At 42.9% G+C, this 20,392-nt stretch overlaps 2 protein-coding genes across 5 annotated transcripts in view; one reads left to right on the forward strand and one right to left on the reverse strand.

Annotated features, from left to right (window-relative positions):
• mcph1 (microcephalin 1) overlaps positions 1-20,392 on the reverse strand; it is a 29,651-nt gene that overhangs the window by 5,863 nt on the left and 3,396 nt on the right. For 2 of the 4 annotated variants that reach the window (XM_061228340.1, XM_061228339.1), the window contains exons 8-11: positions 19,508-20,112; positions 14,287-14,324; positions 12,723-12,885; positions 12,056-12,133 (exon numbers count right to left, since the gene is read on the reverse strand). In XM_061228340.1, the coding sequence (XP_061084324.1) occupies positions 12,056-12,133; positions 12,723-12,885; positions 14,287-14,324; positions 19,508-20,112 (884 nt within the window). The remainder of the gene's footprint in view (positions 1-12,055; positions 12,134-12,722; positions 12,886-14,286; positions 14,325-19,507; positions 20,113-20,392) is intronic. The other 2 variants (XM_061228341.1, XM_061228342.1) reach the window with 2 other exon arrangements.
• Positions 836-11,020, forward strand: angpt2a (angiopoietin 2a). The gene is made up of 9 exons (XM_061228003.1): positions 836-1,347; positions 5,753-5,893; positions 6,161-6,282; positions 6,402-6,634; positions 7,290-7,417; positions 7,922-8,023; positions 8,265-8,431; positions 9,025-9,155; positions 9,767-11,020. The coding sequence occupies exons 1-9, from the start codon at positions 1,090-1,092 to the stop codon at positions 9,925-9,927; spliced, it is 1,443 nt and encodes a 480-aa protein (XP_061083987.1). The 5' UTR covers positions 836-1,089; the 3' UTR covers positions 9,928-11,020.

The following is a 20,392-nucleotide window of genomic DNA, read 5'->3' on the forward strand; positions in this document are numbered from 1 at the left end:
CGGGGCCCGGGGAGAAGGGCCCGGCCTGGCACCGCGGTTTCTACGGTAACCGCGCAGGTATTTTCAAACGGAGCCAAGAGAAAAGGGGGTGCACTTCCTGTGTGTGACACTGACCCCTGAACCCCCTGCATCGGGTGCACTTTCATCCAATGTGCACGTCCCATGATGCAAATGAAGCGCTACGGTTCCTGTCGCAGAAAAAACCCCGCTTTTCTCCACAGGAAAGAAAAATAAACAGCACGGCGAGGGCAGTCTGATCAGACATGAATGAACCCATTTTAAGATGCTTTAATCTCGCAGCTCACGAAGACAAAAAACCCCACGCCGGAAAACCACCACAACTGGCTCCAGACACACACAGATTGATCCAGAACACCTGCCCTTGCTCAACATAGTATTGTGAGGAAACAACATTTCTATCTAAAACCCATGGCATTGAAGGACAGATGTTTTTCCACTGAGTGGAGTTTCATATTATCTACACAGCTGCATTGTGGGCAAGCTTAGTACTCCAGAAAATAAAATGAAAAAAATCTTTTGCCCCCTTTTCCCAATAAGCAGAATCGATCTCACTCAGATGAGGGGATGCCCTTCCTGTGATTGGTGAGCTTCCTCCTGAACACCAGCAGGGGGCGTTGGATCCACAGGCAGCTGTGTCACCTTTTCGATGAGCAGCTCCCAGTATTGACTGGATGCAGGAGGTCAAGGGAGGAGCCTACCAGTCTACATACTTCCGCCCTCGGCCAATCGCAGCAGAGCCAGCAGCAGCATCAAAGAATGCGGGGCTCCATAAAAAAGGAAAGAGGGCCGCCAGCAACAGGAAAACAGCCGGCGTGGGAGAACGAGCACCTCCTCTCCTCTTTACCTCCATCTGAGATCCAGAACTGAAGAGAATTCTTCCTTTCTTACACTCCGAGAGCAAACTAACAGCTGGCTGGTCGCAGTTCGGCTTGACTTGAACTTTCTTTTTAGCTGTGAACACCCAAAAGTCAAGTTCTTGGTGGAGACATTTCCACTAGTACTTAGTTATTAAAATACTAATACCACAAAGTACTTCTTTTTTAAAGAATAGTGATAAAATAAGAGGCCATGTTTGGTGCTTGGCTGGTGCTGTGGTGCTGTGCTGTGCTTGCTACGGGGCGTAGGATAGGTAGGGACGTGAGTAAGAAGGAGTACCAGATCCAGAACGGCCCCTGCTCCTACACATTCCTCTTGCCGGAGCAGGACAGCTGTCCAGAACCAGCCGGCACCTTCCAGAGGGACGACCCGGCCGAACACAGCGAGTCCGTGCAGAGGCTGGAGCAGCTGGAGACCGGCATGGAGAACAACACCCAGTGGCTCCTCAAGGTAAGGCCCTGAGCTGTGTGTGTGTGTGTGTGTGTGTGTGTGTGTGTGTGTGTGTGTGTGTGTGTGTGTGAGCGTGTGTGTGTGTCTGTGTGTGTGTGTGTGTCTGTGTGTGTGTGTGTGTGTGAGTGTGTGTGTGTGTGTGAGTGTGTGTGTGTGTGTGTGTGTGTGTGAGAGTGTGTGTGTGTGTGTGTGTGTGTGTGTGTGTGTGTGCGCGAGTGTCTGTATGTATGTATGTATGTATGTATTTGTGTGTGCACGTGTGTGTGTGTGTGTGTGTGCGTGTGTCTGTATGTATGTGTGTGTGCACGTGTGTGTGCATGTCTATGTGTGCGTCTTTTCAATTCTATGAACTGAACTGGTCTTCTGAATGTGTGTGTGTGTTGGATTTTCTGTGCACACACTGCACTGATAAAGACTGTGAAGAGGATGACATTTGTCCCCTAAGAAATTGCCTCAATTATTTGAATGTGAATTTAGGATTCCTATTGAGAGACTCTGATCTATGTATGGGGTGCTGGACTGTTCAGGCATGACAGAGCAGTGGCCATGTGCTGCTGCAGGACAGAGTGAGGAGAGAGAGAGAGAGAGAGCGTGTGGGGAGGGGAGGTAGCTCAAATGACACAACCTGTCCAGCTCCACTCAACCTATCCCTGTCAAAACATTTCATATTTATTCTGTGAAGTGTCTGCGCATTTTGATTAAGACAACGGGGTTGTAACGACGCACAGCAGACAGAGATTTTCATGAAGCTGAATTGCATTCCAAAGTTCAAATAATTGTTCAGTTGTGTTAAGATTTATCTTCCAGACATAAGCTTTCACGTTTTGCTCTGAATTATTCTCTAGATCATATAGAAATGTGATCAAATTGAGCTATCACATTTTATATGAAATCTGTAGAATGTACAGTCATTTGTCACTCCTGTACAAAAGCCACTTCTTGTCACTTTGTCACTTCATTGCAAGTTGTCCTCCTGCTCAATAGTCTCGGTTTCATAACTTCATGTAACTTCATCGGTTAAAAGTTCAAATGTGAAAGGAATGTGGAATATTCATTCACCGGGAAATATCTTTTGGAGATACAAGGTTTATGCCCGATATCAGCACTCACACAGAGCTCGGAGCCCACCTCAATTCCTCTCATTAAACTTACATTGTAGGCATTGAGCAGATGCTCTTATAACATCCAGACTTATAACAGCTTATGATTTATATTATCATCTCTTTTTGTTTCTCCATACAAATCTATTTTTAAAGATGGAAACATTTCAGGCTGTTGCTAAGGGGAATGCTGGTAGAACCCCACATGGGAAGTGAACCTATGACCTTAAAGTGGGAAGTGCAGTTCCCTCGACGTTAGACTGATGGCACAATGCTGGGTACTGCCGCTGTCGCTTTAGTGTGCCGTTTACTCTAACCCTGTTCCTGGAGATCTACTGTCCTGTAGGTTTTCACCACAACCCTAACAAAGCACACCTCTTCCAGCAGCTAGAGATCTCATTGAGGTGCTATTAGTAGAATCAGGTGTCCTAAATTAGAGTTGTAGTGAAAACCTACAGGATGTTTGATCTCCAGGAACAGGGCTGGGCAGCCCTGCTCTAAAGTCACAGGGTTTTAACATGAATGACCTGCAGTGCATGTTTTATACCAACTTGTAGATAGCGGCTTGATGGCATTTGCCCAAAATAAATAAATGAAGTAAATGAATATTAATCCAGATGGGCACCTGCCTTGCCTTATACTCTGGATCTGAGATGCCACATGTTCAGCCTATCCTGCAAAAACACACAGGTGCAATCTGCTTCCCTCATATAGCAGTTTCATTGGAACCTGACAGGAAAGCCATTCTTTTTCAATCAACACAAGGCTGCATCCAGCAATACTGCTCAGAGCTAATCCTGCTAACTCAACTACCAGGAAAATCATTCTGATTATAAACTGAAGCAACAGATGCTGACAGTATTCGCACAAGCATGCATGTCAGTTTGCAGGATGGTTTCCATATCAGATAAGCCCTTTTTTCAGTCAGGTTGGAATTGCACAAGTCTAATTCTGCCGCAGAAATAATTTCAGTAAATTTCACCCTCAAAGCAATCGATTCGGTTAACTTGAGGTTTCTGATGCGGTGAAACTGGCAATGTGGAAATTACACCAGTGTGGGAGGACTCCTGTTGATCAGGCTTCCAGAATCATCCCTGTCATTAACAAGCAGCGATTGGCTAGAATGGTTTGTAATGTTAAAAACCGCATTCTGCGGAAGGCCCCAGGCTCCCAATGACAGTAGACTAGCTTACAGTAGCCTGCCACATCAGGACAGCATATGGACGTTCTCCTGACAATGGGGCATTAAGGCCGTTTCTGTGTTAAGCGCGACAGCTTGGCCACCTCATCAGCTGTGACACCCCAATGGCCTCTCTGAGCAAAGACGTGAAGTCATGCATCAGGAATAAAGTCAGGTGCGCAAAAAAAATAAAAAAAATAAACTTGATAAACACCACGAACCACAGTTCTGAGATCTTAGGTACACAAACGAAGAGAATGTTTACCATTGTGAATGCCTGGATACTTCTGAAAGGTACCGACTTTGAAATGTGTTGATGCCTAAGGAAGAAAACACACTGAAGAAAAACAGGAAGCGAGGGAAAAACAGGACAAAAATGCAAAAACATCAACAGCTTTTCAGTAGTTCTGAAAAGGAGCGAAAACATGCGTCATTACTGCCTCCTGCATCACCATAGTGATCTTTGTTCAGCTAATTGAACACGGCTTCAACAGTAGACTCCTACTGATGCTAACTACCAGGACCAAATGATAACCCTGTGATGAACGCCCACTCAATCAAGCACCAGGCTATTACTATTGAGCTATATACCGTCAATTCTGCCATCTGCCCATTGTTCATTTACAGTAACCTAAGTGATGCCAAATTTACCCAGATAATTCTTGGAACTAATGCTAAAATGCAATCATGGACTGCAGATTGGGCAACGCACTCCACAGCAATAAAAACAGATTTCCTGTTGTGCTGACTAAAATCCTGTCTATAGACATAAATGTCATTTCAATACCAGTAAAAATGTGAGTTCACACTTTCTGAAATGTATAACCATAATCTTCAAGCCTTGATATATTGAAAGAAGAAGCCAATAAGCTTTTATGGAATAAAAAAAATTACCTACACCACCAGCACTGGGAAGTTTAATCTTTTCTGCTTTAAATCCTCTCACTGTAAACCCAGCCACAAAAGTGGCTATTTATTTAAATATTAAAAAGAACTTGAATCAGATTAAAAAGCGATTTTCTTTAGCGTATATGTAGCCTATATGTGGGTGCGAGGTAGTGCTTTAAAGACGTGTCGGCTGGCCTGTGTGAAACAGGATAGTCCACCGGCAGCTCATTTGCGTGACACTAAAAATGACGCGTCGGTTCCGTGTCACGCTTTTCGGTGACAGAGGAAGACAACACATTCTTCGCGACTTCCTCTGGATCCCGGTACTGGAGCAAACAACTGATTAGTTCATTAGCCATCGATGGAATGTCCCCCTTCGCGCGTCCAGCGACATGCATTTCCACCCACGCGCATTTGCGTCCAAGAAAACAAACAAAAATAACGTCCAGAGCGGAAGACAAACAAAATTAGACCTGATTGCAACAGCTGATGGCTTCGCAATCCAGCCGCCATTACCTTGGGAAAATCCATTTTCGGCGGCGTATTTTAACTTTCAAAGGTGTTACCTGGGTATGGGTTCACAGGCCCGGCTAATGGCGCTTTAATCACTGCCATAGCCACTGCTTAATTGGGGCAGCCTAGCAGCCAAAAAACATCCTGTTAACGTCAGGCTCCTGAACAGGCCATGTGCGTAATACACACAAAAGGACCGGCGGAGATGTTCCATAATTACACAGCACAAACTCTCATAGACGCATAAACACACTCAGCCTATGCCCACTCGTGTGCAACGAGGACAAGGATATACTTTCGAAACTGAATTTATTTCTGCAGAACTAAAATATTCATATGCGTCCCTACTATATGCAAATGAATAAAAATTCATGTTACCTTGGCAGAACCGAATAGAACCCGATATTAGAAAACATTCCGTGCAATGTTTCTAAAAATAAATAAATAAAAACGTAGCAGATCCTATCATAAATTTGTGAACAATCATCAGTGTGTATGTTCACACTGAAAACACACTAATATATGTGAAACCTGATGCAACATTCCACACAGAATCTCTTCATTTTAATTTGATTTCATGACACACACATCACTTTACCACTAACCCTTCTAAATGACCGGACTCTCTTTAGCTGTTATACCACTAACCTTTCTAAATGACCGGACTCTCTTTAGCTGTTATACCACTAACCCTTCTGAATGACTCTTTTTTGCCCTGTCACAGCTGGAGAGCATCCAGGAGGAGGTGAAGAACGAGATGGCGCTGATCCATCAGAGCGCCGTACGCAACCACACGGCGGCCATGATTGAGATCGGGAGCAGTCTGCTGAGTCAGACCCATAAGCTGACCAGCGTGGAGATTCAGGTAAAGGCGGCTGCCTCCAGCATGCACTAACTGGACCAGCAAAAATATATACAACCACGTTATATGCCTATGTTATGGTATTACTGGTATTTTCTCACAGCGTGTGACTGGCTTAATTGCATTAAAGATGCACCATCGTGCAAACAACTATTGACATGTGCTTTCAGGATATTAAGCTTAGCCCTCATCAGATATTCCATCTTATTTGCAGGATATGACTAACATTCATCTGTAAAAAATTTATTCTGTTCATCTGTTATTTTCTAGGTTATAAATCAAACAACTCGACTTGAGCTTCAGCTTCATGAAAATTCTGTGTTTACGAACAAACTGGAAAAACAGATTCTTCTCCAAACAAACGAAATAGATAAACTCAGCCAAAAGAACAGGTAAGTAAATTCAGAGTGTCTTCCACTTAAAAGGGACACAGTTTATTTTTTAGCCAAACGTAATGAATCATATGGATGGGATATCCAAATGCTTTAATATCTGTGTGAATGACCTGCAGTTTCCTGGAGAAGCGTGTTGAGGAGATGGAGGAGAACCGGCAGGCGGAGCTGAAGTTGCTGAAGGAGGAGAGGACACAGCTGCAGGAGCTGGTGCTCAGACAGACGGGCGTCATCAAGGAGCTGGAGCAACGGCTCACCTCTGCCTCCTCCAACAACTCCGCCCTGCAGCGCCAGCAACACCACCTGCTGGAGACGGTCAACAGCCTCATCTCCACCATCACCGTGCCCACACGTGAGCCACTGCCGCCTCAACTCACTCACTGACTCACTGACTTACTATCACCATCACCGTGCCCACACGTGAGCCACTGCCGCCTCAACTCACTCACTGACTCACTGACTTACTATCACCATCACCGTCCCCACACGTGAGCCACTGCCGCCTCAACTCACTGACTCACTGACTCACTATCACCATCACCATCACCGTCCCCACATGTGAGCCACTGCTGCCTCAACTCACTGACTCACCGACTCACTAACTCACCAAATCACCATCACTAATAATAGCATAGCATCTCTGTGCTTATCCCCTCAACTGCCCAATCCTAATCCTGGAGATCTACTGACCCCAAAAAAAGCTCACCTCATTCAACAGCTGGAGAGCTTGTTGTGCCAGTAATTAGTAGAATCAGTTGTGCCAAATTAGGGTTGAAATGAAAGCCTACAGAACAATAGATCTCCAAGAACAGGGTTGGACAGCCTTATTTTGACATCATCAAATGATCTAATCAAGGACATTTGCTTGCTACTGCACAGGCAGTGCTACAGGACATTCACATCTGCTTTTTATATCCAAAAAAGAATAATAATGGCTCAATCATACCATTCATTAAAAAGGTATAATACTGCATTGTTGTAGTTAATTGTGCGTAATTGTTTTCCAGTGAAAGCGTCTGCCATGGTACAGGACGCACCAGCGGCGTTCCCTGACTGCGCTGCGGCCTTTAAGGCAGGGAGGACGCAGAGCGGTGTCTACTCACTGACCTCTCCCAACAGCACAGATCATACAGAGGTAGGACGCTGTGTCAGTGCGCACCCTTTCGGCAACAGTCGCTGAGAACGCTGTGTAAACGCAGTCACAGAACACTGAACCGAGAGAGGCCTTATATGCTCAAAGTAAAATAACTGACTTCAGAAAGTCTGAAATACTGTATATATTTTCACATGAGATTCGTGAGAGTACGTGAGAGTTCAGTATGAGGGTTCAAATATTTTGATAACTAAATCTCTGAACGTTCAGCTTGAATTATAATGTGCATCATGTGTATTTCTATGAATAATCAAATAAAATCAAAATGTGAATTAGTTTCAGAGATAGAAATGCCATTCCCATTGCAAAGCTCTTTGATCAATCCCTAGTTTTACTAGAAGCAAGTTGCTGGGCTATAGGTGGTTCCCACTTGGTCCACACCCCTAAAAACAGTGCTCTTCTCCTGGGGAGTAGCTAGCACATACTGCAGGTACAGTCAGGCTTGCATGACTGCTCTGTGGCTGAAGTTTGTCTCCTTGTTCTCAGGTTTACTGTGACATGGAGACTCAAGGAGGCGGGTGGACAGTATTTCAGAAACGTTTCAATGGAGACGTCGACTTTCACCGCACCTGGGATGAGTACAAAAAGGTAATGCATCCTGTGGTGCCAGTGTTTCCAATTCATCATCAACTAAAACTGCTACTGCCCCAACAATGTCCCAAATGACATTCTTCGACAACTTAACCGTTCACCAGTCTTCTGGGCTTTTCATACGTTAATCTCAAGGAAAACCCAGCAGTCTGTGCCTACCATGAGATGCCAAAGTCAGGACAGTAAGGTTTTTTTGAATCTTCAGCAGTTCAGCATCTTCGTTTCCATTTCTCCCCAGGGTTTCGGGGACCCTACTGGTGAACACTGGCTTGGGAATGAGTTTGTTTCTCAGCTGACGAGGCAGAGGCCGTACGTCCTGAGAATCGAGCTGCAGGACTGGGACGGGAACAGCGGCTTCTCGCAGTACGAGACCTTCTCCCTCAGCAGCGAGGCGGACAATTACAGGTGAGTTTAGCGCACATTACCTGTGCATGATCTGACTACATCACATTTTACTTTGTGTAATTACCATGTAAAACATGGGTCGTTTTGGTTTGCACAGTAAAAAGCGGTCCGTTTAAGTGCAGTGAATGGCCATCAGAATCCCTCAGCTGCAGCTGCAGGCTGCATGCACCCCGGAAAGGCATGCCAGCTGTAACAATGCGACAGTCTTAACTACACCATGCACCCAAGTTAGGAAGAAAAAGAAAAAATTGGACTAAAAATATATTTTTAAAGCTCTGTGCGTACCATCGTACATCTTTATGTGCCAAGGGCCCTAAATGGTTGCTTTTGTAAATGTATACTTGCAGACGCAGTTACAGAAATGAGCCTCTAACTATGACTGGGTAGGTTTAGGTACATTGCCTAGCATAGATTATATTGCCTTAGTTCTCTCTAGTGTTGCACAAGGCGCCCACAGTCTACCAGGGTTATAACAATTTAATGTCCATTGAACTGGGTGATCGTTCCCAACTGCAGCCACGGATTATTTTTTTATTTTTTTGTGCACTTGTGGATTTCCTCCTCACCATGTTTTTCTCTTTTCAATGAAACAGGATACAGCTTACAGGCTACAGTGGAACAGCAGGGAAAATCAGCAGCCTTGGACAACCCGGAAGCGGCTTCAGCACAAAAGACGCAGACAATGACAAATGCGTTTGCAAATGTTCGCAACTTATAACCGGAGGTGAGAGCCATTTCAGTAACTCATCACCGTCTTTTAACACGTTTACTCCGGAGCGCGCCTCCGCCCAGGCCGGCCGACGCGCGCTTGTTTAGAGCGCGCGGTCAACAATCGAACTTCCGTGTTCCAGAGCGCGGCACTTCCCCCAGAACACAGAAAGCTGAAACCAGCCTCGCGCTGTTTTTCAGCAGGGTCAGGGTGAAAGGAAATCGCACGCACATCCAATAAATAATACAGGTGCAGCGCCAAAAAACAAAATAATCTGGAGGCGAAAAGGATGCATCCACACACGTTTAAAGGCTCCCAAATGAATTATTTGTTTTTCCGACCTACATTGTCTGCCTACTTACGCAAAGCACCATGGCAGTAACAAATACATCAATTAAATTATAATTATAACAATAATAATTAAATTAAATAATAAGCATCACAAGTGTAATATATTAGTATATTACATACAAATGATGTAGGAATATTATTCTCGAGAAAAGTTGGGGAAAATCACAAACAAAGTGTAATGGGTACCAAGCAAAAGAAAATGACTCATACAAAAACTCTTTTAAACTTTAGCCTGCTCATACAGTAATTACATACCCTGTTTCTTGTCATTGCAGGCTGGTGGTTTGAAGCCTGTGGTCCGTCTAACTTGAATGGAATATATTACCAAATAGGCCTGAACACAAACCGGTTTAACGGAATAAAGTGGTACTACTGGAAAGGTTCCGGATACTCGCTAAAATCCACACAGATGATGATGCGACCAGCGGACTTCTGAAGTCACCGGGGGGCACCAAAGACGACCTTCTGACTCCAAAGCTTCCAGATTTAAAATGGTCACCGTTTCAAGGAGCAAGAGAGGAAGAGAAGGCCTGTCTGTGATGTTCATGGAGCTGGTGAAACCAGAAGATGAGCTTCACAGACTCCATCAGCCACCCGAGAGACTGCACAAATTACAATCTAAATATTCTTATATTTATTGAAAGATGGAACGTTTTTAATAGAATATATGCTGATAAATGATCCATAGGATAGTGCCTTTCTAGAAACCTTCAGTGTATATAATCCATTGACTTAAGACACTTAAAGGATAGCCTCAGTTGCATTTTTCTTTCATTTTATTTTTATTTTATTTTAATTTTTTTACTAAATCAAGCTTATAAAGCTTCTCTAGAGTCAATTCATGTTTTATTCTGTAAATTATATGTCTGGCCTTAAAAGGTAAAGGAAATTTTTGTACATATTTAGAATGTTGTGTTGGTATTTACGATTGACAATATATTCACAAGCACTTTGCATTTCTTCATGGATTGCTCTTGAAGAAATCCTTCAAGCATTTTAAGGACTGAATGCAGGCCATTAATATGGTTTTTATGTTTTTAGGCCAAAGCTTTTCACTTTGAGTCAGTTAAACTGAACTGTTTGTCTTGTCAGTGATTCATTACATAAAATTACAATGTACAGTTTAGCCCTTTGGTCAAGGCCGTTTACTAAGGGTTTACTAAGGGCAACATCGGTGTCCAGCAACAGGCACACTTTGTATTTGTTTGCATGAAAGTTTCTCAGTGTAGTTGGAGCAATCATAGTCCCCTGAAATGGCATCAGCACAAAGATTTGCTCATTTGTGCCAAGAAGCTCCTGAATTTTTCCTTGAGTAGTGTAATTAGTCACTTCCATTGCCATTGCTTACCACTGATCAGTGTCTACAGTGGAGACTTTTCTTTTCATTTTTATGAAGAATGCCAATAATTCTGGAGCCCACTGTATGTCTGTGTTGTTGTCTCATATTTGGCTATGAAGGATCTCAAACTCCAATACAAATTCTGGCTATTTATTAATGAAACTCTGTGAATAAACATTTTTCAAAGTCACTATATTATTATATTATTTATATTATTATATTATATAAAATTGTCATCGTATCATCCCATAAATGTCTGGTGCTCATATCACCTCAGTATGACAAAGAAGTGCACATATATACTCTATTGGAAAGAAACTCAATTACAGTCGACACCAAAGTTCCTCTAGTTGCACATTGCACAAGTTGTGAAAAGACATTGCACAATATCATGCTTAAAGCCTGGTTTATTGTGGATTGCAATGCGTCAATATACAAATATTTAAACAAGTAATACAGGTGTCTAATGTCGCAATACTGACTCTCAGAAATGGGACCAAAGCCCGTAACAGCTTTCCTGAATTACCTACTGCTATGCCCAAAATAAACAGGAAACACACTTGCAGTCATCATCCTTCTTTGTTTCTTTCCAGGAAGCAACACAGAGGGTTTATCTTAAACTTCTGCCTGAAGCTGGCTAAGTTTCAGAAAACATTCCATTGCATTTTACTAAACAATGTGCACATGTGTAAATGCTTGCATGAATGTGTGGATGCATTTGAATGTGCCTGTGTGTATGCATGCATGCGTGTGCCTCTGCCCACACTCAATGTGTTTTTTCCTCTGCGGAATAGCCCGGAAGCTGACTTTTTTTGCAGTGGTAAGAGGACAAACCCCTCACTCCAATGCTGACCCCACTGAACAGATGCAGGATGAGAGGAATTCATGATTTCATCTTCCTCTCAGAAGGAGGTCATTTCCACAGCTGACAGCGGAAGCCCACCATGACAAAATGAACTAAAAATGCATGGTTTATAATATACGGCGTCCAGCTGCTCTCTAAATTCAGATTACCTTTAAATCTGAATAGAGAAGTACCATTCTATAATGAGTTTGCACAGAACAGGTTGATTATAGGAAAGCCGTTTAGTTAAAATAAATTTGGGAACACTATTATTATCATTGACAGTATGCCTTAAGGGCACCCAGCTGAAAACGGCAGGAGTTTCTGTTTTAATTAAACAGTGAAGCTCTTCCCAACACAAGGTGTTTCTCAGATACTCACAGAAGCAGCGGGGAAGTGTTCAGAAAGCTCAAAGGGTTCCTCAGACACCCAACACCCATGTTCCAAGCAGCACAAGATCTGGAAAATGTATTTAAATGAAGTCAGACGACTAGAGAACAAAGAAAGTCAATACTATGTGAGCAGTTCTGCAGAGTTTTCCTGTACGATCATTATAATATTAAATAAGTGTATTTTTATATTGGATATACTGTATAATATATTGCTGTATATTGTATAATGTTAAGGATCAAAATGCTCAATACCACACAAGCCCATTTAACCTAATTTAACCAAGTGTCATTAGTCAGTGTGCTTTACCATTTCACCAACTCAACCATTGAACCATTGAAACTAAATCAACAAAGCAAACTTAATCTGTTTAATCTGTGTCATCTTTTCATGAATGAAAAACTTAAACGTTCGTTTTCAACAACAAGAATTTGCAAAACAAAAGAGCCGCTGACGAGAATTGTAAAAGCCCTGACATTAAGTGTAAGTTCACACAGTCCACATTGTGTAAAAGTGGTTCTGGTCCCGATGGGCCACAGTGCCTGCTGGTTTTCACCCGTTTCCTTGGGTGTGAATGGGTGAGTGATTTTTCAAGGAATGAGAACAGCAGACATTATGAGCCAGCAGGATCAGGATGAAGCGGGCCTTCTGTACGTACCCACTGGAAGGACAGGATCCAGCATCCGCGAGCGATGCCCAGCAGGACGCTGAGGGTGCGACGGGGTCGTCCCGTTACCACGTGGGTGGTGCCTTCTCCCACCGCATCCGCCAAGGAGAACCCCCCCAGGCTGCTCACCACCTGGAGCACTGTGTGCTGCCTGCTGCCAAACCACAGACCGCTACCGTCAGTTTACACAAGCCCTACCGTCAGTTTACACAAGCCCTACCGTCAGTTTAAACAAGCCCTACCGTCAGTTTACACAAGCCCTACCGTCAGTTTACACAAGCCCTACCGTCAGTTTACACAAGCCCAACCGTCAGTTTACACAAGCCCTACCGTCAGTTTACACAAGCCCTACTGTCAGTTTCCACAGAACACTACTGTCAGTTTACACAGAACACTACTGTCAGTTTCCACAGAACACTACTGTCAGTTTCCACAGAACACTACCGTCAGTTTACACAAGCCCTACCGTCAGTTTACACAAGCCCTACCGTCAGTTTACACAAGCCCTACTGTCAGTTTCCACAGAACACTACTGTCAGTTTACACAGAACACTACTGTCAGTTTACACAGAACACTACTGTCAGTTTCCACAGACCACTACTGTCAGTTTCCACAGAACACTACTGTCAGTTTCCACAGAACACTACTGTCAGTTTCCACAGAACACTACCGTCAGTTTACACAAGCCCTACCGTCAGTTTACACAAGCCCTACCGTCAGTTTACACAAGCCCTACTGTCAGTTTCCACAGAACACTACTGTCAGTTTACACAGAACACTACTGTCAGTTTCCACAGAACACTACTGTCAGTTTCCACAGAACACTACCGTCAGTTTCCACAGAACACTACCGTCAGTTTCCACAGAACACTACCGTCAGTTTACACAAGCCCTACCGTCAGTTTCCACAGAACACTACCGTCAGTTTACACAAGCCCTACCGTCAGTTTACACAAGCCCTACCGTCAGTTTACACAAGCCCTACTGTCAGTTTACATGACTGGGTGCTACAACGTCGGTGGTTCGAATCCCGGTCTAGCCACAATAAAAATTATTTGCACAGCCCTTGAGCAAGGCCCTTAACCCCACATTGCTCCCCGGGCGCTGCACTGTGGCTGCCCACTACTCCTAATATCTAGGATGGGTCAAATGCAGAGGCCAAATTACCCCACGGGGTTCAATAAAAGGTATATTATTATTATTATTATTATTATTATTACTATTATTATGCGTACAAATGAAAAAAATGTTTTGTCAAAATTAAAAAGAAAAGAATTGGATGGATCTATTGTTAAGCGTTAAAATGCATCACCGTTGTTGCTTAATATATCTTTTTGTTGAATACACAAAATGCCATGTCACAATTTCATAGTACATTTCATTAATTATATACATACTATGTCAATAAGTAGATTACACCACTATTAGCATGTCCGTCACGAATAAATATACAACACTTTAACACATTAACACATCCAAAACATTTACACATAATAACTGGACACAATTCTGGCATTTTTAATTACTCTGAAATTCAAAATGGAAAGTACTTACTCTTCGGACATACTCGTCATAACTAATGTTTTCTTTGCCTGAAAGAAAGCACACAAACGTATGCATTTAAGCTACACTGATCCATTGACACAAAAAGTTTCAACAGCTTGCAAGCAGAATGGAAATGGTAACCAAGGTTACAATGATAGGGCTGAAATAAGTTAAATATACTTCCATACACTATGTTCTTCATCTTGGTCACACATTATTTTAAAAAAAAGTCTCATTATCTGTGTAAATAAATTAGTGCAATATAGCAACAGCAGCCAGTGATTTCCTCTTCCAGGTTTAATGAGTTGGCCTACTGCCCCACTTTACCATCCCTTCCATCAAAGGATTGGAATAATTGTGAAATGATTGTGGAATAACAAAGAATATAGACAGTAGACAAGGGGATATCTGTTTAATTTCACACAGAGCCATCTTCCAAGTCTGAGTAACATGATCGTAGGACCCTTATATATAAATACTAGTTAAAAATGCATTGGGGGTGTACACAACATTAGGCTACCCTAAAAACAGCATGTTTGCAATGTGACAGAATGCTACCATCTGTTGTTTCACATACTGCTGTTCCACCACATTACATTAACTCAGCAGACGCTTTTATCCAGAGGGACTTAACGAAGGTGGAAAATAGCATTGTTTGTTTCAGGAATAAAAAAAATGATAGAATGCAATATCACCAAGAAAGCCCATTTAGAATTCATGCCATCTTGGATATATACTGAACAGTGTGCTGGCTTGAAATCTGGTGCCAAATTTGACTCTTGCTCCAACTATGGCAACTGCTTTACGCCCTCTTGTGACTATTTTATGAACACCACATTTTTTAATCGACTCCAGGCCCTGTCGAAAGCGCACATATAAATATATAGTACAGCGTGGGCCTCCTCTCCATTAGCCTAAAAAAAACCAAAATATTTTATCAGTTCAAAATACACGAAGTATATGAGGACCAGGCACCAAGCAAAAAAAATTAAATAAAAACTTCGTTGGCCCTATGGTTACCACGCAGGTGGGTGGTGAGTAAGAAATATCATAAGAATATATGCTCTAAATCAGTTTTAAGTCCCATTCTGTGAGAAGCGAACATAAAAAAGAAAAGAAAATTAGAAACGGGAGAAATGAAACCAAGCATCAAATCAGTTTTAGTAGCGAGTAAACCTTTTTTTATTTCTCATGGTGAAATTTAATCGACTTTCACGATGTGCCATAAAAAGGAAAGCAATTTCTCTTACGCGCACACAGGAAGTGGAAATATCAGAGCAGCACCCAGTTGCAACAGTGTTTCCTAAATATATTTGCTCAGGCGACAAATAAAACGGTAATAAAACTGCTTTGATTTAGTACAATACTGAGCGTGTGTAACAATCTTACATGTGCATTTGTCAGTAACAGACGGAATGCACAGTAGAGCAGCGCATGTGTTAAATGCCAGAACATCATCAAAGGCAAGCGTGAACATCCGCAGCCCTTTTGCTCTGTTCACACTAGAGGGACGCGTGTTTTAAAGTCGGAGGAAACCTGATCTTCAAACTTGTCATCTTCATGTTATTTAGAGGCGTATGCTCCATCAACTACACGACACAGTTCACACGAGCAAAGAAAATGCTAAACCCTGAGAACTACTACATTTTCCACTGCCCCGTCTCTGGTCCGAGCCTAGTTCACAGGATGGCCATTCCATTGCCATTCAAACGAGTTCGAAGTCACACATAAACAAGCGCACAATGCTGTGGCTGCTAAATTTCCCGGTACTTGTCTGTAGCAGATGCACCCAGGGGACCAGGAATTGACCTTCCCAGAAGGTCGCAAACTCGAGTGCTTAACGGAGGTATTGCAGTTTATTAAACCTCCGGTGATTTCCCTTTTAAAGTTGAAGCCATAAATGTACCCTGGCGAAATGATAATATTTAGGACAGTATTTTTACATTCTAAAATGTCTTCACACTGAACTAATTACTTTCCAGTGACTGAGCTGGACAGAAGATATTTGTTTTATTCCTATTCATCCTTTACGTGTTTAGGTACCCAACGGTATTATGCTTTGGTGCCAAAACAGCCCCAGCCCGTATGTTCGGAAGCCCCATACTAAAACATGGCAGCCTCCATGAACCAACATCATGCGTCACTAAGCAGTTCCCATAGGGAACTTTAATTGGAAGCAGCCTCCAGTTCTTATACATCTCAATGGATGCAGCTGTTATCATGGCAGAAAGAGGTGCCAGTGATATTTATATGTCGATACCAAGTTTGTGCCCAATCAACCACAAGATGAAGTCCGCAAATGGTAATTTAGTTTGCCTGGCAAAGTGTGACGCTGCTAGGTTTATAACATTGAAGTATACAGGGAGCTGAACAAAGACATGTATAGCAAAGATATTCAGCTATGCAGCTAACTATCTCGTGTTCTCAATCGCAGAAAGGGTTTCGCCTTTGGAAGAATACATACCATATGAGGGTATCCACCCTTCTTCACCTATACCAGGGGGGGAGCCCAACCCTGTCCAAGGCCCTGAAGCCCACATTTCATGAGCTTGATGAGACTGACGGACTGACTCACTGAGGGAAACCCTCCCACCAAGCACTTAAAAACAAAGTTTGGTGTCATTTTTCACATTATACCGATAGGACCATTTAATTTCCTGACTATATAATAACAAGTCTTCACAAAACCCACTTGATCATTTAATTTTGTGTGTTCCAGGCTTAATACTGATGAAGTAGTTTGGGGAACATCACCAGAACAGAACCAGGTGCAAGACACAATCAACAACAGCCACACAGATGCTACAAACAGGAAGCCCACAAGACTTCACAGGAGCATAACGGCAGCAGAGGGACCCCAGTTTTACAAAGGAAACGGAGGGTATGTGTTTGTGCGTGTCAAACGTATCGTAAAGTATTTTACTATACTTAATCAATTACTCATGCAGTAAAAGATTAGGAAGATTTTCATGGAAATGCATACTGGTAAGAATAAACAAGCAGCACCCCTTTGGTTAAAAAGTCAACCAGGCAATTATAAACCAGAAGTCAAATTATATACAACCTATTATTGTCATGCAATTCTCATTATTGGCACACAATAAAATAAAGAGGCCTCAAAGTCAGCAAAACATTAACTTGACAATTCAAAACAAATGATCCCGAGAGGAAACATTTAAATTACCTTCAGGGCCCCGTTCATCTTCATGATCTCACTGCATTTTGTTTTTGTTGTGTGTGCTAAACACTTCTCAATAACCAGAATCTTTTAGTCTGCCGAGTACTACTCCAGAACACCCAGGTCTGAAGAATACCCCTACATACAATCCTTTAAAGAGTGTGGGGCGGGGGGGTTGATAACAAACAGGTGCACTGACTCCACCTCAACTGACACAGATGAATGACATCCGGAATGGGGTTCTAAATTCGTGCATACACTGGAAGATTAAAGTGGTAACAACAGCCCAATTATATTAGTTTATTTAAAAGGGTAACACATTTTTAAAAAAAAGATTAAGGACAGAATGCTTATCACCAGCATCACAAAAATAGTTTGACAAATAAGTACAAAGCGTCAACATACTGTATGCCTAGAACACGCAGAACCCTGCAACAAGTCATGTCAAAATATACCATGAAAACAGTCTGTGAAAATTACCATAAAACTAAATCTGCCAAAATGACCCCTTTGAGATCGATTTCTCAAACAGCGAAACTTAAACCCAGATCTTGAGGGATTAAAGGGCCATGATTAGTTCACGTGGCATGTACTACACATAGATAGATTGTTTGAACTACAAACAAGCACAATTACAATCATTAAACTACTGTTAGGCAAAATAGCTCAACTAACAGCAGAAGACATAATGGCATAACAATTTTCCGTCTAGGAATGCTTTTGTGGAAAAATAATAAATTCACAGTAAGGACTACCAGTATACTTTAAATAGGTAACCCGCTTTCCTCTATAACTGACTTCACACCATTGGAACACCAATACTTTTTTGTGTTTCTGTCTCTGAATACTGAAATTCATAGACAGTTCTGAGTGAAAATAATTTCAAGTCTAGTAATTGTTCGCCTCCCAAAACCTGTAGAAAACCCAAAGATTTAGTATCCTGGATTATGAAATGTTCCATTGACAGGTTATGAGTCTTGACTCAACCTTAAATTGCTCTCCCTTCCAACTCACCAGCAGCATATAGATTGTCTTGAGATAAACAGTTTGCCCAAAACCATGAGCAAAGAGCAGCAGCACTCTGATTCTGTCTGTTACCCCGCACTGTTAAAGGGACAGCTCTACTGTCACAGGGTTCATATTAGATATCTCACTTTTCTATTGGCCCAGACAGTTTTTGAGGGATATTTTAGAGAGGTCACTTTGCGATGATAGGTATACAGGCATTCGGGGGTTTGTGCTGTAAAGCAAGAAAATAAACCGAAATAACCAGTCTGTAAATATCTCCAATATTTGCTTGGAGTGAAATGTCTTGCTTCTCAGACAAGCCCCGAAAAGCATCTATACCAGCCACTGGGCCAATCAAAAATGTGTATTCACGATAATATATCGACAGAAAAAAAATAAAGAAAAACTTTCCCTTGAAGGTAGCTTGGAAACAGTGGTCCCAAACCCCGGTTTTGGAAAGTCAAACGGTTTCGCTTGTTTTATAACCTTACAAAAACCAGTTCAGACCCAATAACTGAGGTAATGTAACTGATAAACTGATAAACCAGGTGGAGAAATGTGAGCAGACTGTGGCTCACAGGGGTCTAAGCCACCTTAAACTCGTGGCTACCCCTGAACACGTGGTTCCAGAGAATGGCATGCGGTTCAGATGCCATTCAGCAGGGACACTCTCCTCTTTCCCCGGGCCGGACCGGGACCGCCCGTCTCGCTCATCCTCCTCTTCCTCTTCCGCAGTTGGGACTCCTCCTCAATGGGAGGAAGGGGGCTGGGCTCCCATGGCAGACTGGACAGCAGTGGGTGCTGCCGGCCACCATCCTCAGCACGGTTGCTGGGTGAAAAGTAGTTCTCAAAGGCCCCGTCGTCCGTAGGCGTGGAGACCCGGGGCGATGCAGGGGAACCCCTGGCACCGGGGGCCAGAAAGGCACCCTTTCTTCGGCAAAAGGCCTCGAGGGGGGAGGCCTGCTCCGTGTGATGCCGGTCCCGCCTTCGGGCAACAGCAGCTTTTCTGACCAGAGAATCAGCGACAGACACGGGGAGACTTACCGATCTACTGCAATCCCTGGAGAGGCTGTGGACTTTGGACGCTTTCGTTTGACCGCAGGGGTCATTTCCCTCAGTATTTAAAACTTGCCGCATTTCCACTGGGGGTCCGCTTTCGCCAGATAGTGCTACGGTACAAGGCGTTTGTGAGTTAGCATTTTCAGCTCGGTCACATTTGAAAGAAGATTTCCTCCGCTTTCTGATAGCCCGACTGTCAGACAAACTGAGTCCAGCAGGCGACGGAGCGATCGCACCTTCTCCGAATAATGCAGCCGGACTTTTAAGTGACGTTTGACACTCGAGCGCATTGCTTTGGACAGATGAGCTGGAGTGCTCTTGGGTTTTTGTTCCTTTACTTTCACTATGGAGCCCTTGAGGACATGGACGTTTCACGGTTTTTTTCTTTGCTTGACGATTGACGGATGCCTGCTTTGTCGTGTCCGTTCTGGGAGGCAATTCTGTAGCGCTCCTATTAATTTCAATGTCGGATCTACTGTCACCCAAATCAAAAGTGGATGTCTCTCCTTCACTTTTGCTGCCAGGAAAGCTACTACGAAGGTCACTAAGAGATATATCCAAATCACTGGAGTCGTCTTCATCAGATGCGTCTACAACAACCAGAAAGTAAAAAGAACAATGATCAGTTAAAATATTTCCTTTAGGGCCATCTACTCTGTAGTAGGAAGTAACCAGCATAGCACTATGAATAATTCTTTGTTAAAAAGTAGCAAGGCACCTACAAATTAGAATTGCATTAATTGCTCTCATAAGTGCAGCTCCCTGTGGCTGTAGCTACCCATCTAGTTAAAATAGGTTAGTGCGATCACCTGCCCCCAGCAGTTTTCATATTCATGGTTTCATTTTATCAAAATAGAGCGTTCTTAACCT

The sequence above is a fragment of the Conger conger genome, chromosome 18 (genome assembly GCF_963514075.1).
Source record: "Conger conger chromosome 18, fConCon1.1, whole genome shotgun sequence".
Taxonomy (NCBI): Eukaryota; Metazoa; Chordata; class Actinopteri; order Anguilliformes; family Congridae; genus Conger; species Conger conger.

Bases quoted from the DNA above. Each gene is read 5' to 3' on its own strand.
- angpt2a (XM_061228003.1), top strand. From the start codon at position 1,090: ATGTTTGGTGCTTGGCTGGTGCTGTGGTGCTGTGCTGTGCTTGCTACG. The intron at 7,418-7,921 runs GTAGGACGCTGT...CCTTGTTCTCAG, and splicing joins ACAGCACAGATCATACAGAG to GTTTACTGTGACATGGAGAC. The intron at 9,156-9,766 runs GTGAGAGCCATT...TTGTCATTGCAG, and splicing joins TTCGCAACTTATAACCGGAG to GCTGGTGGTTTGAAGCCTGT.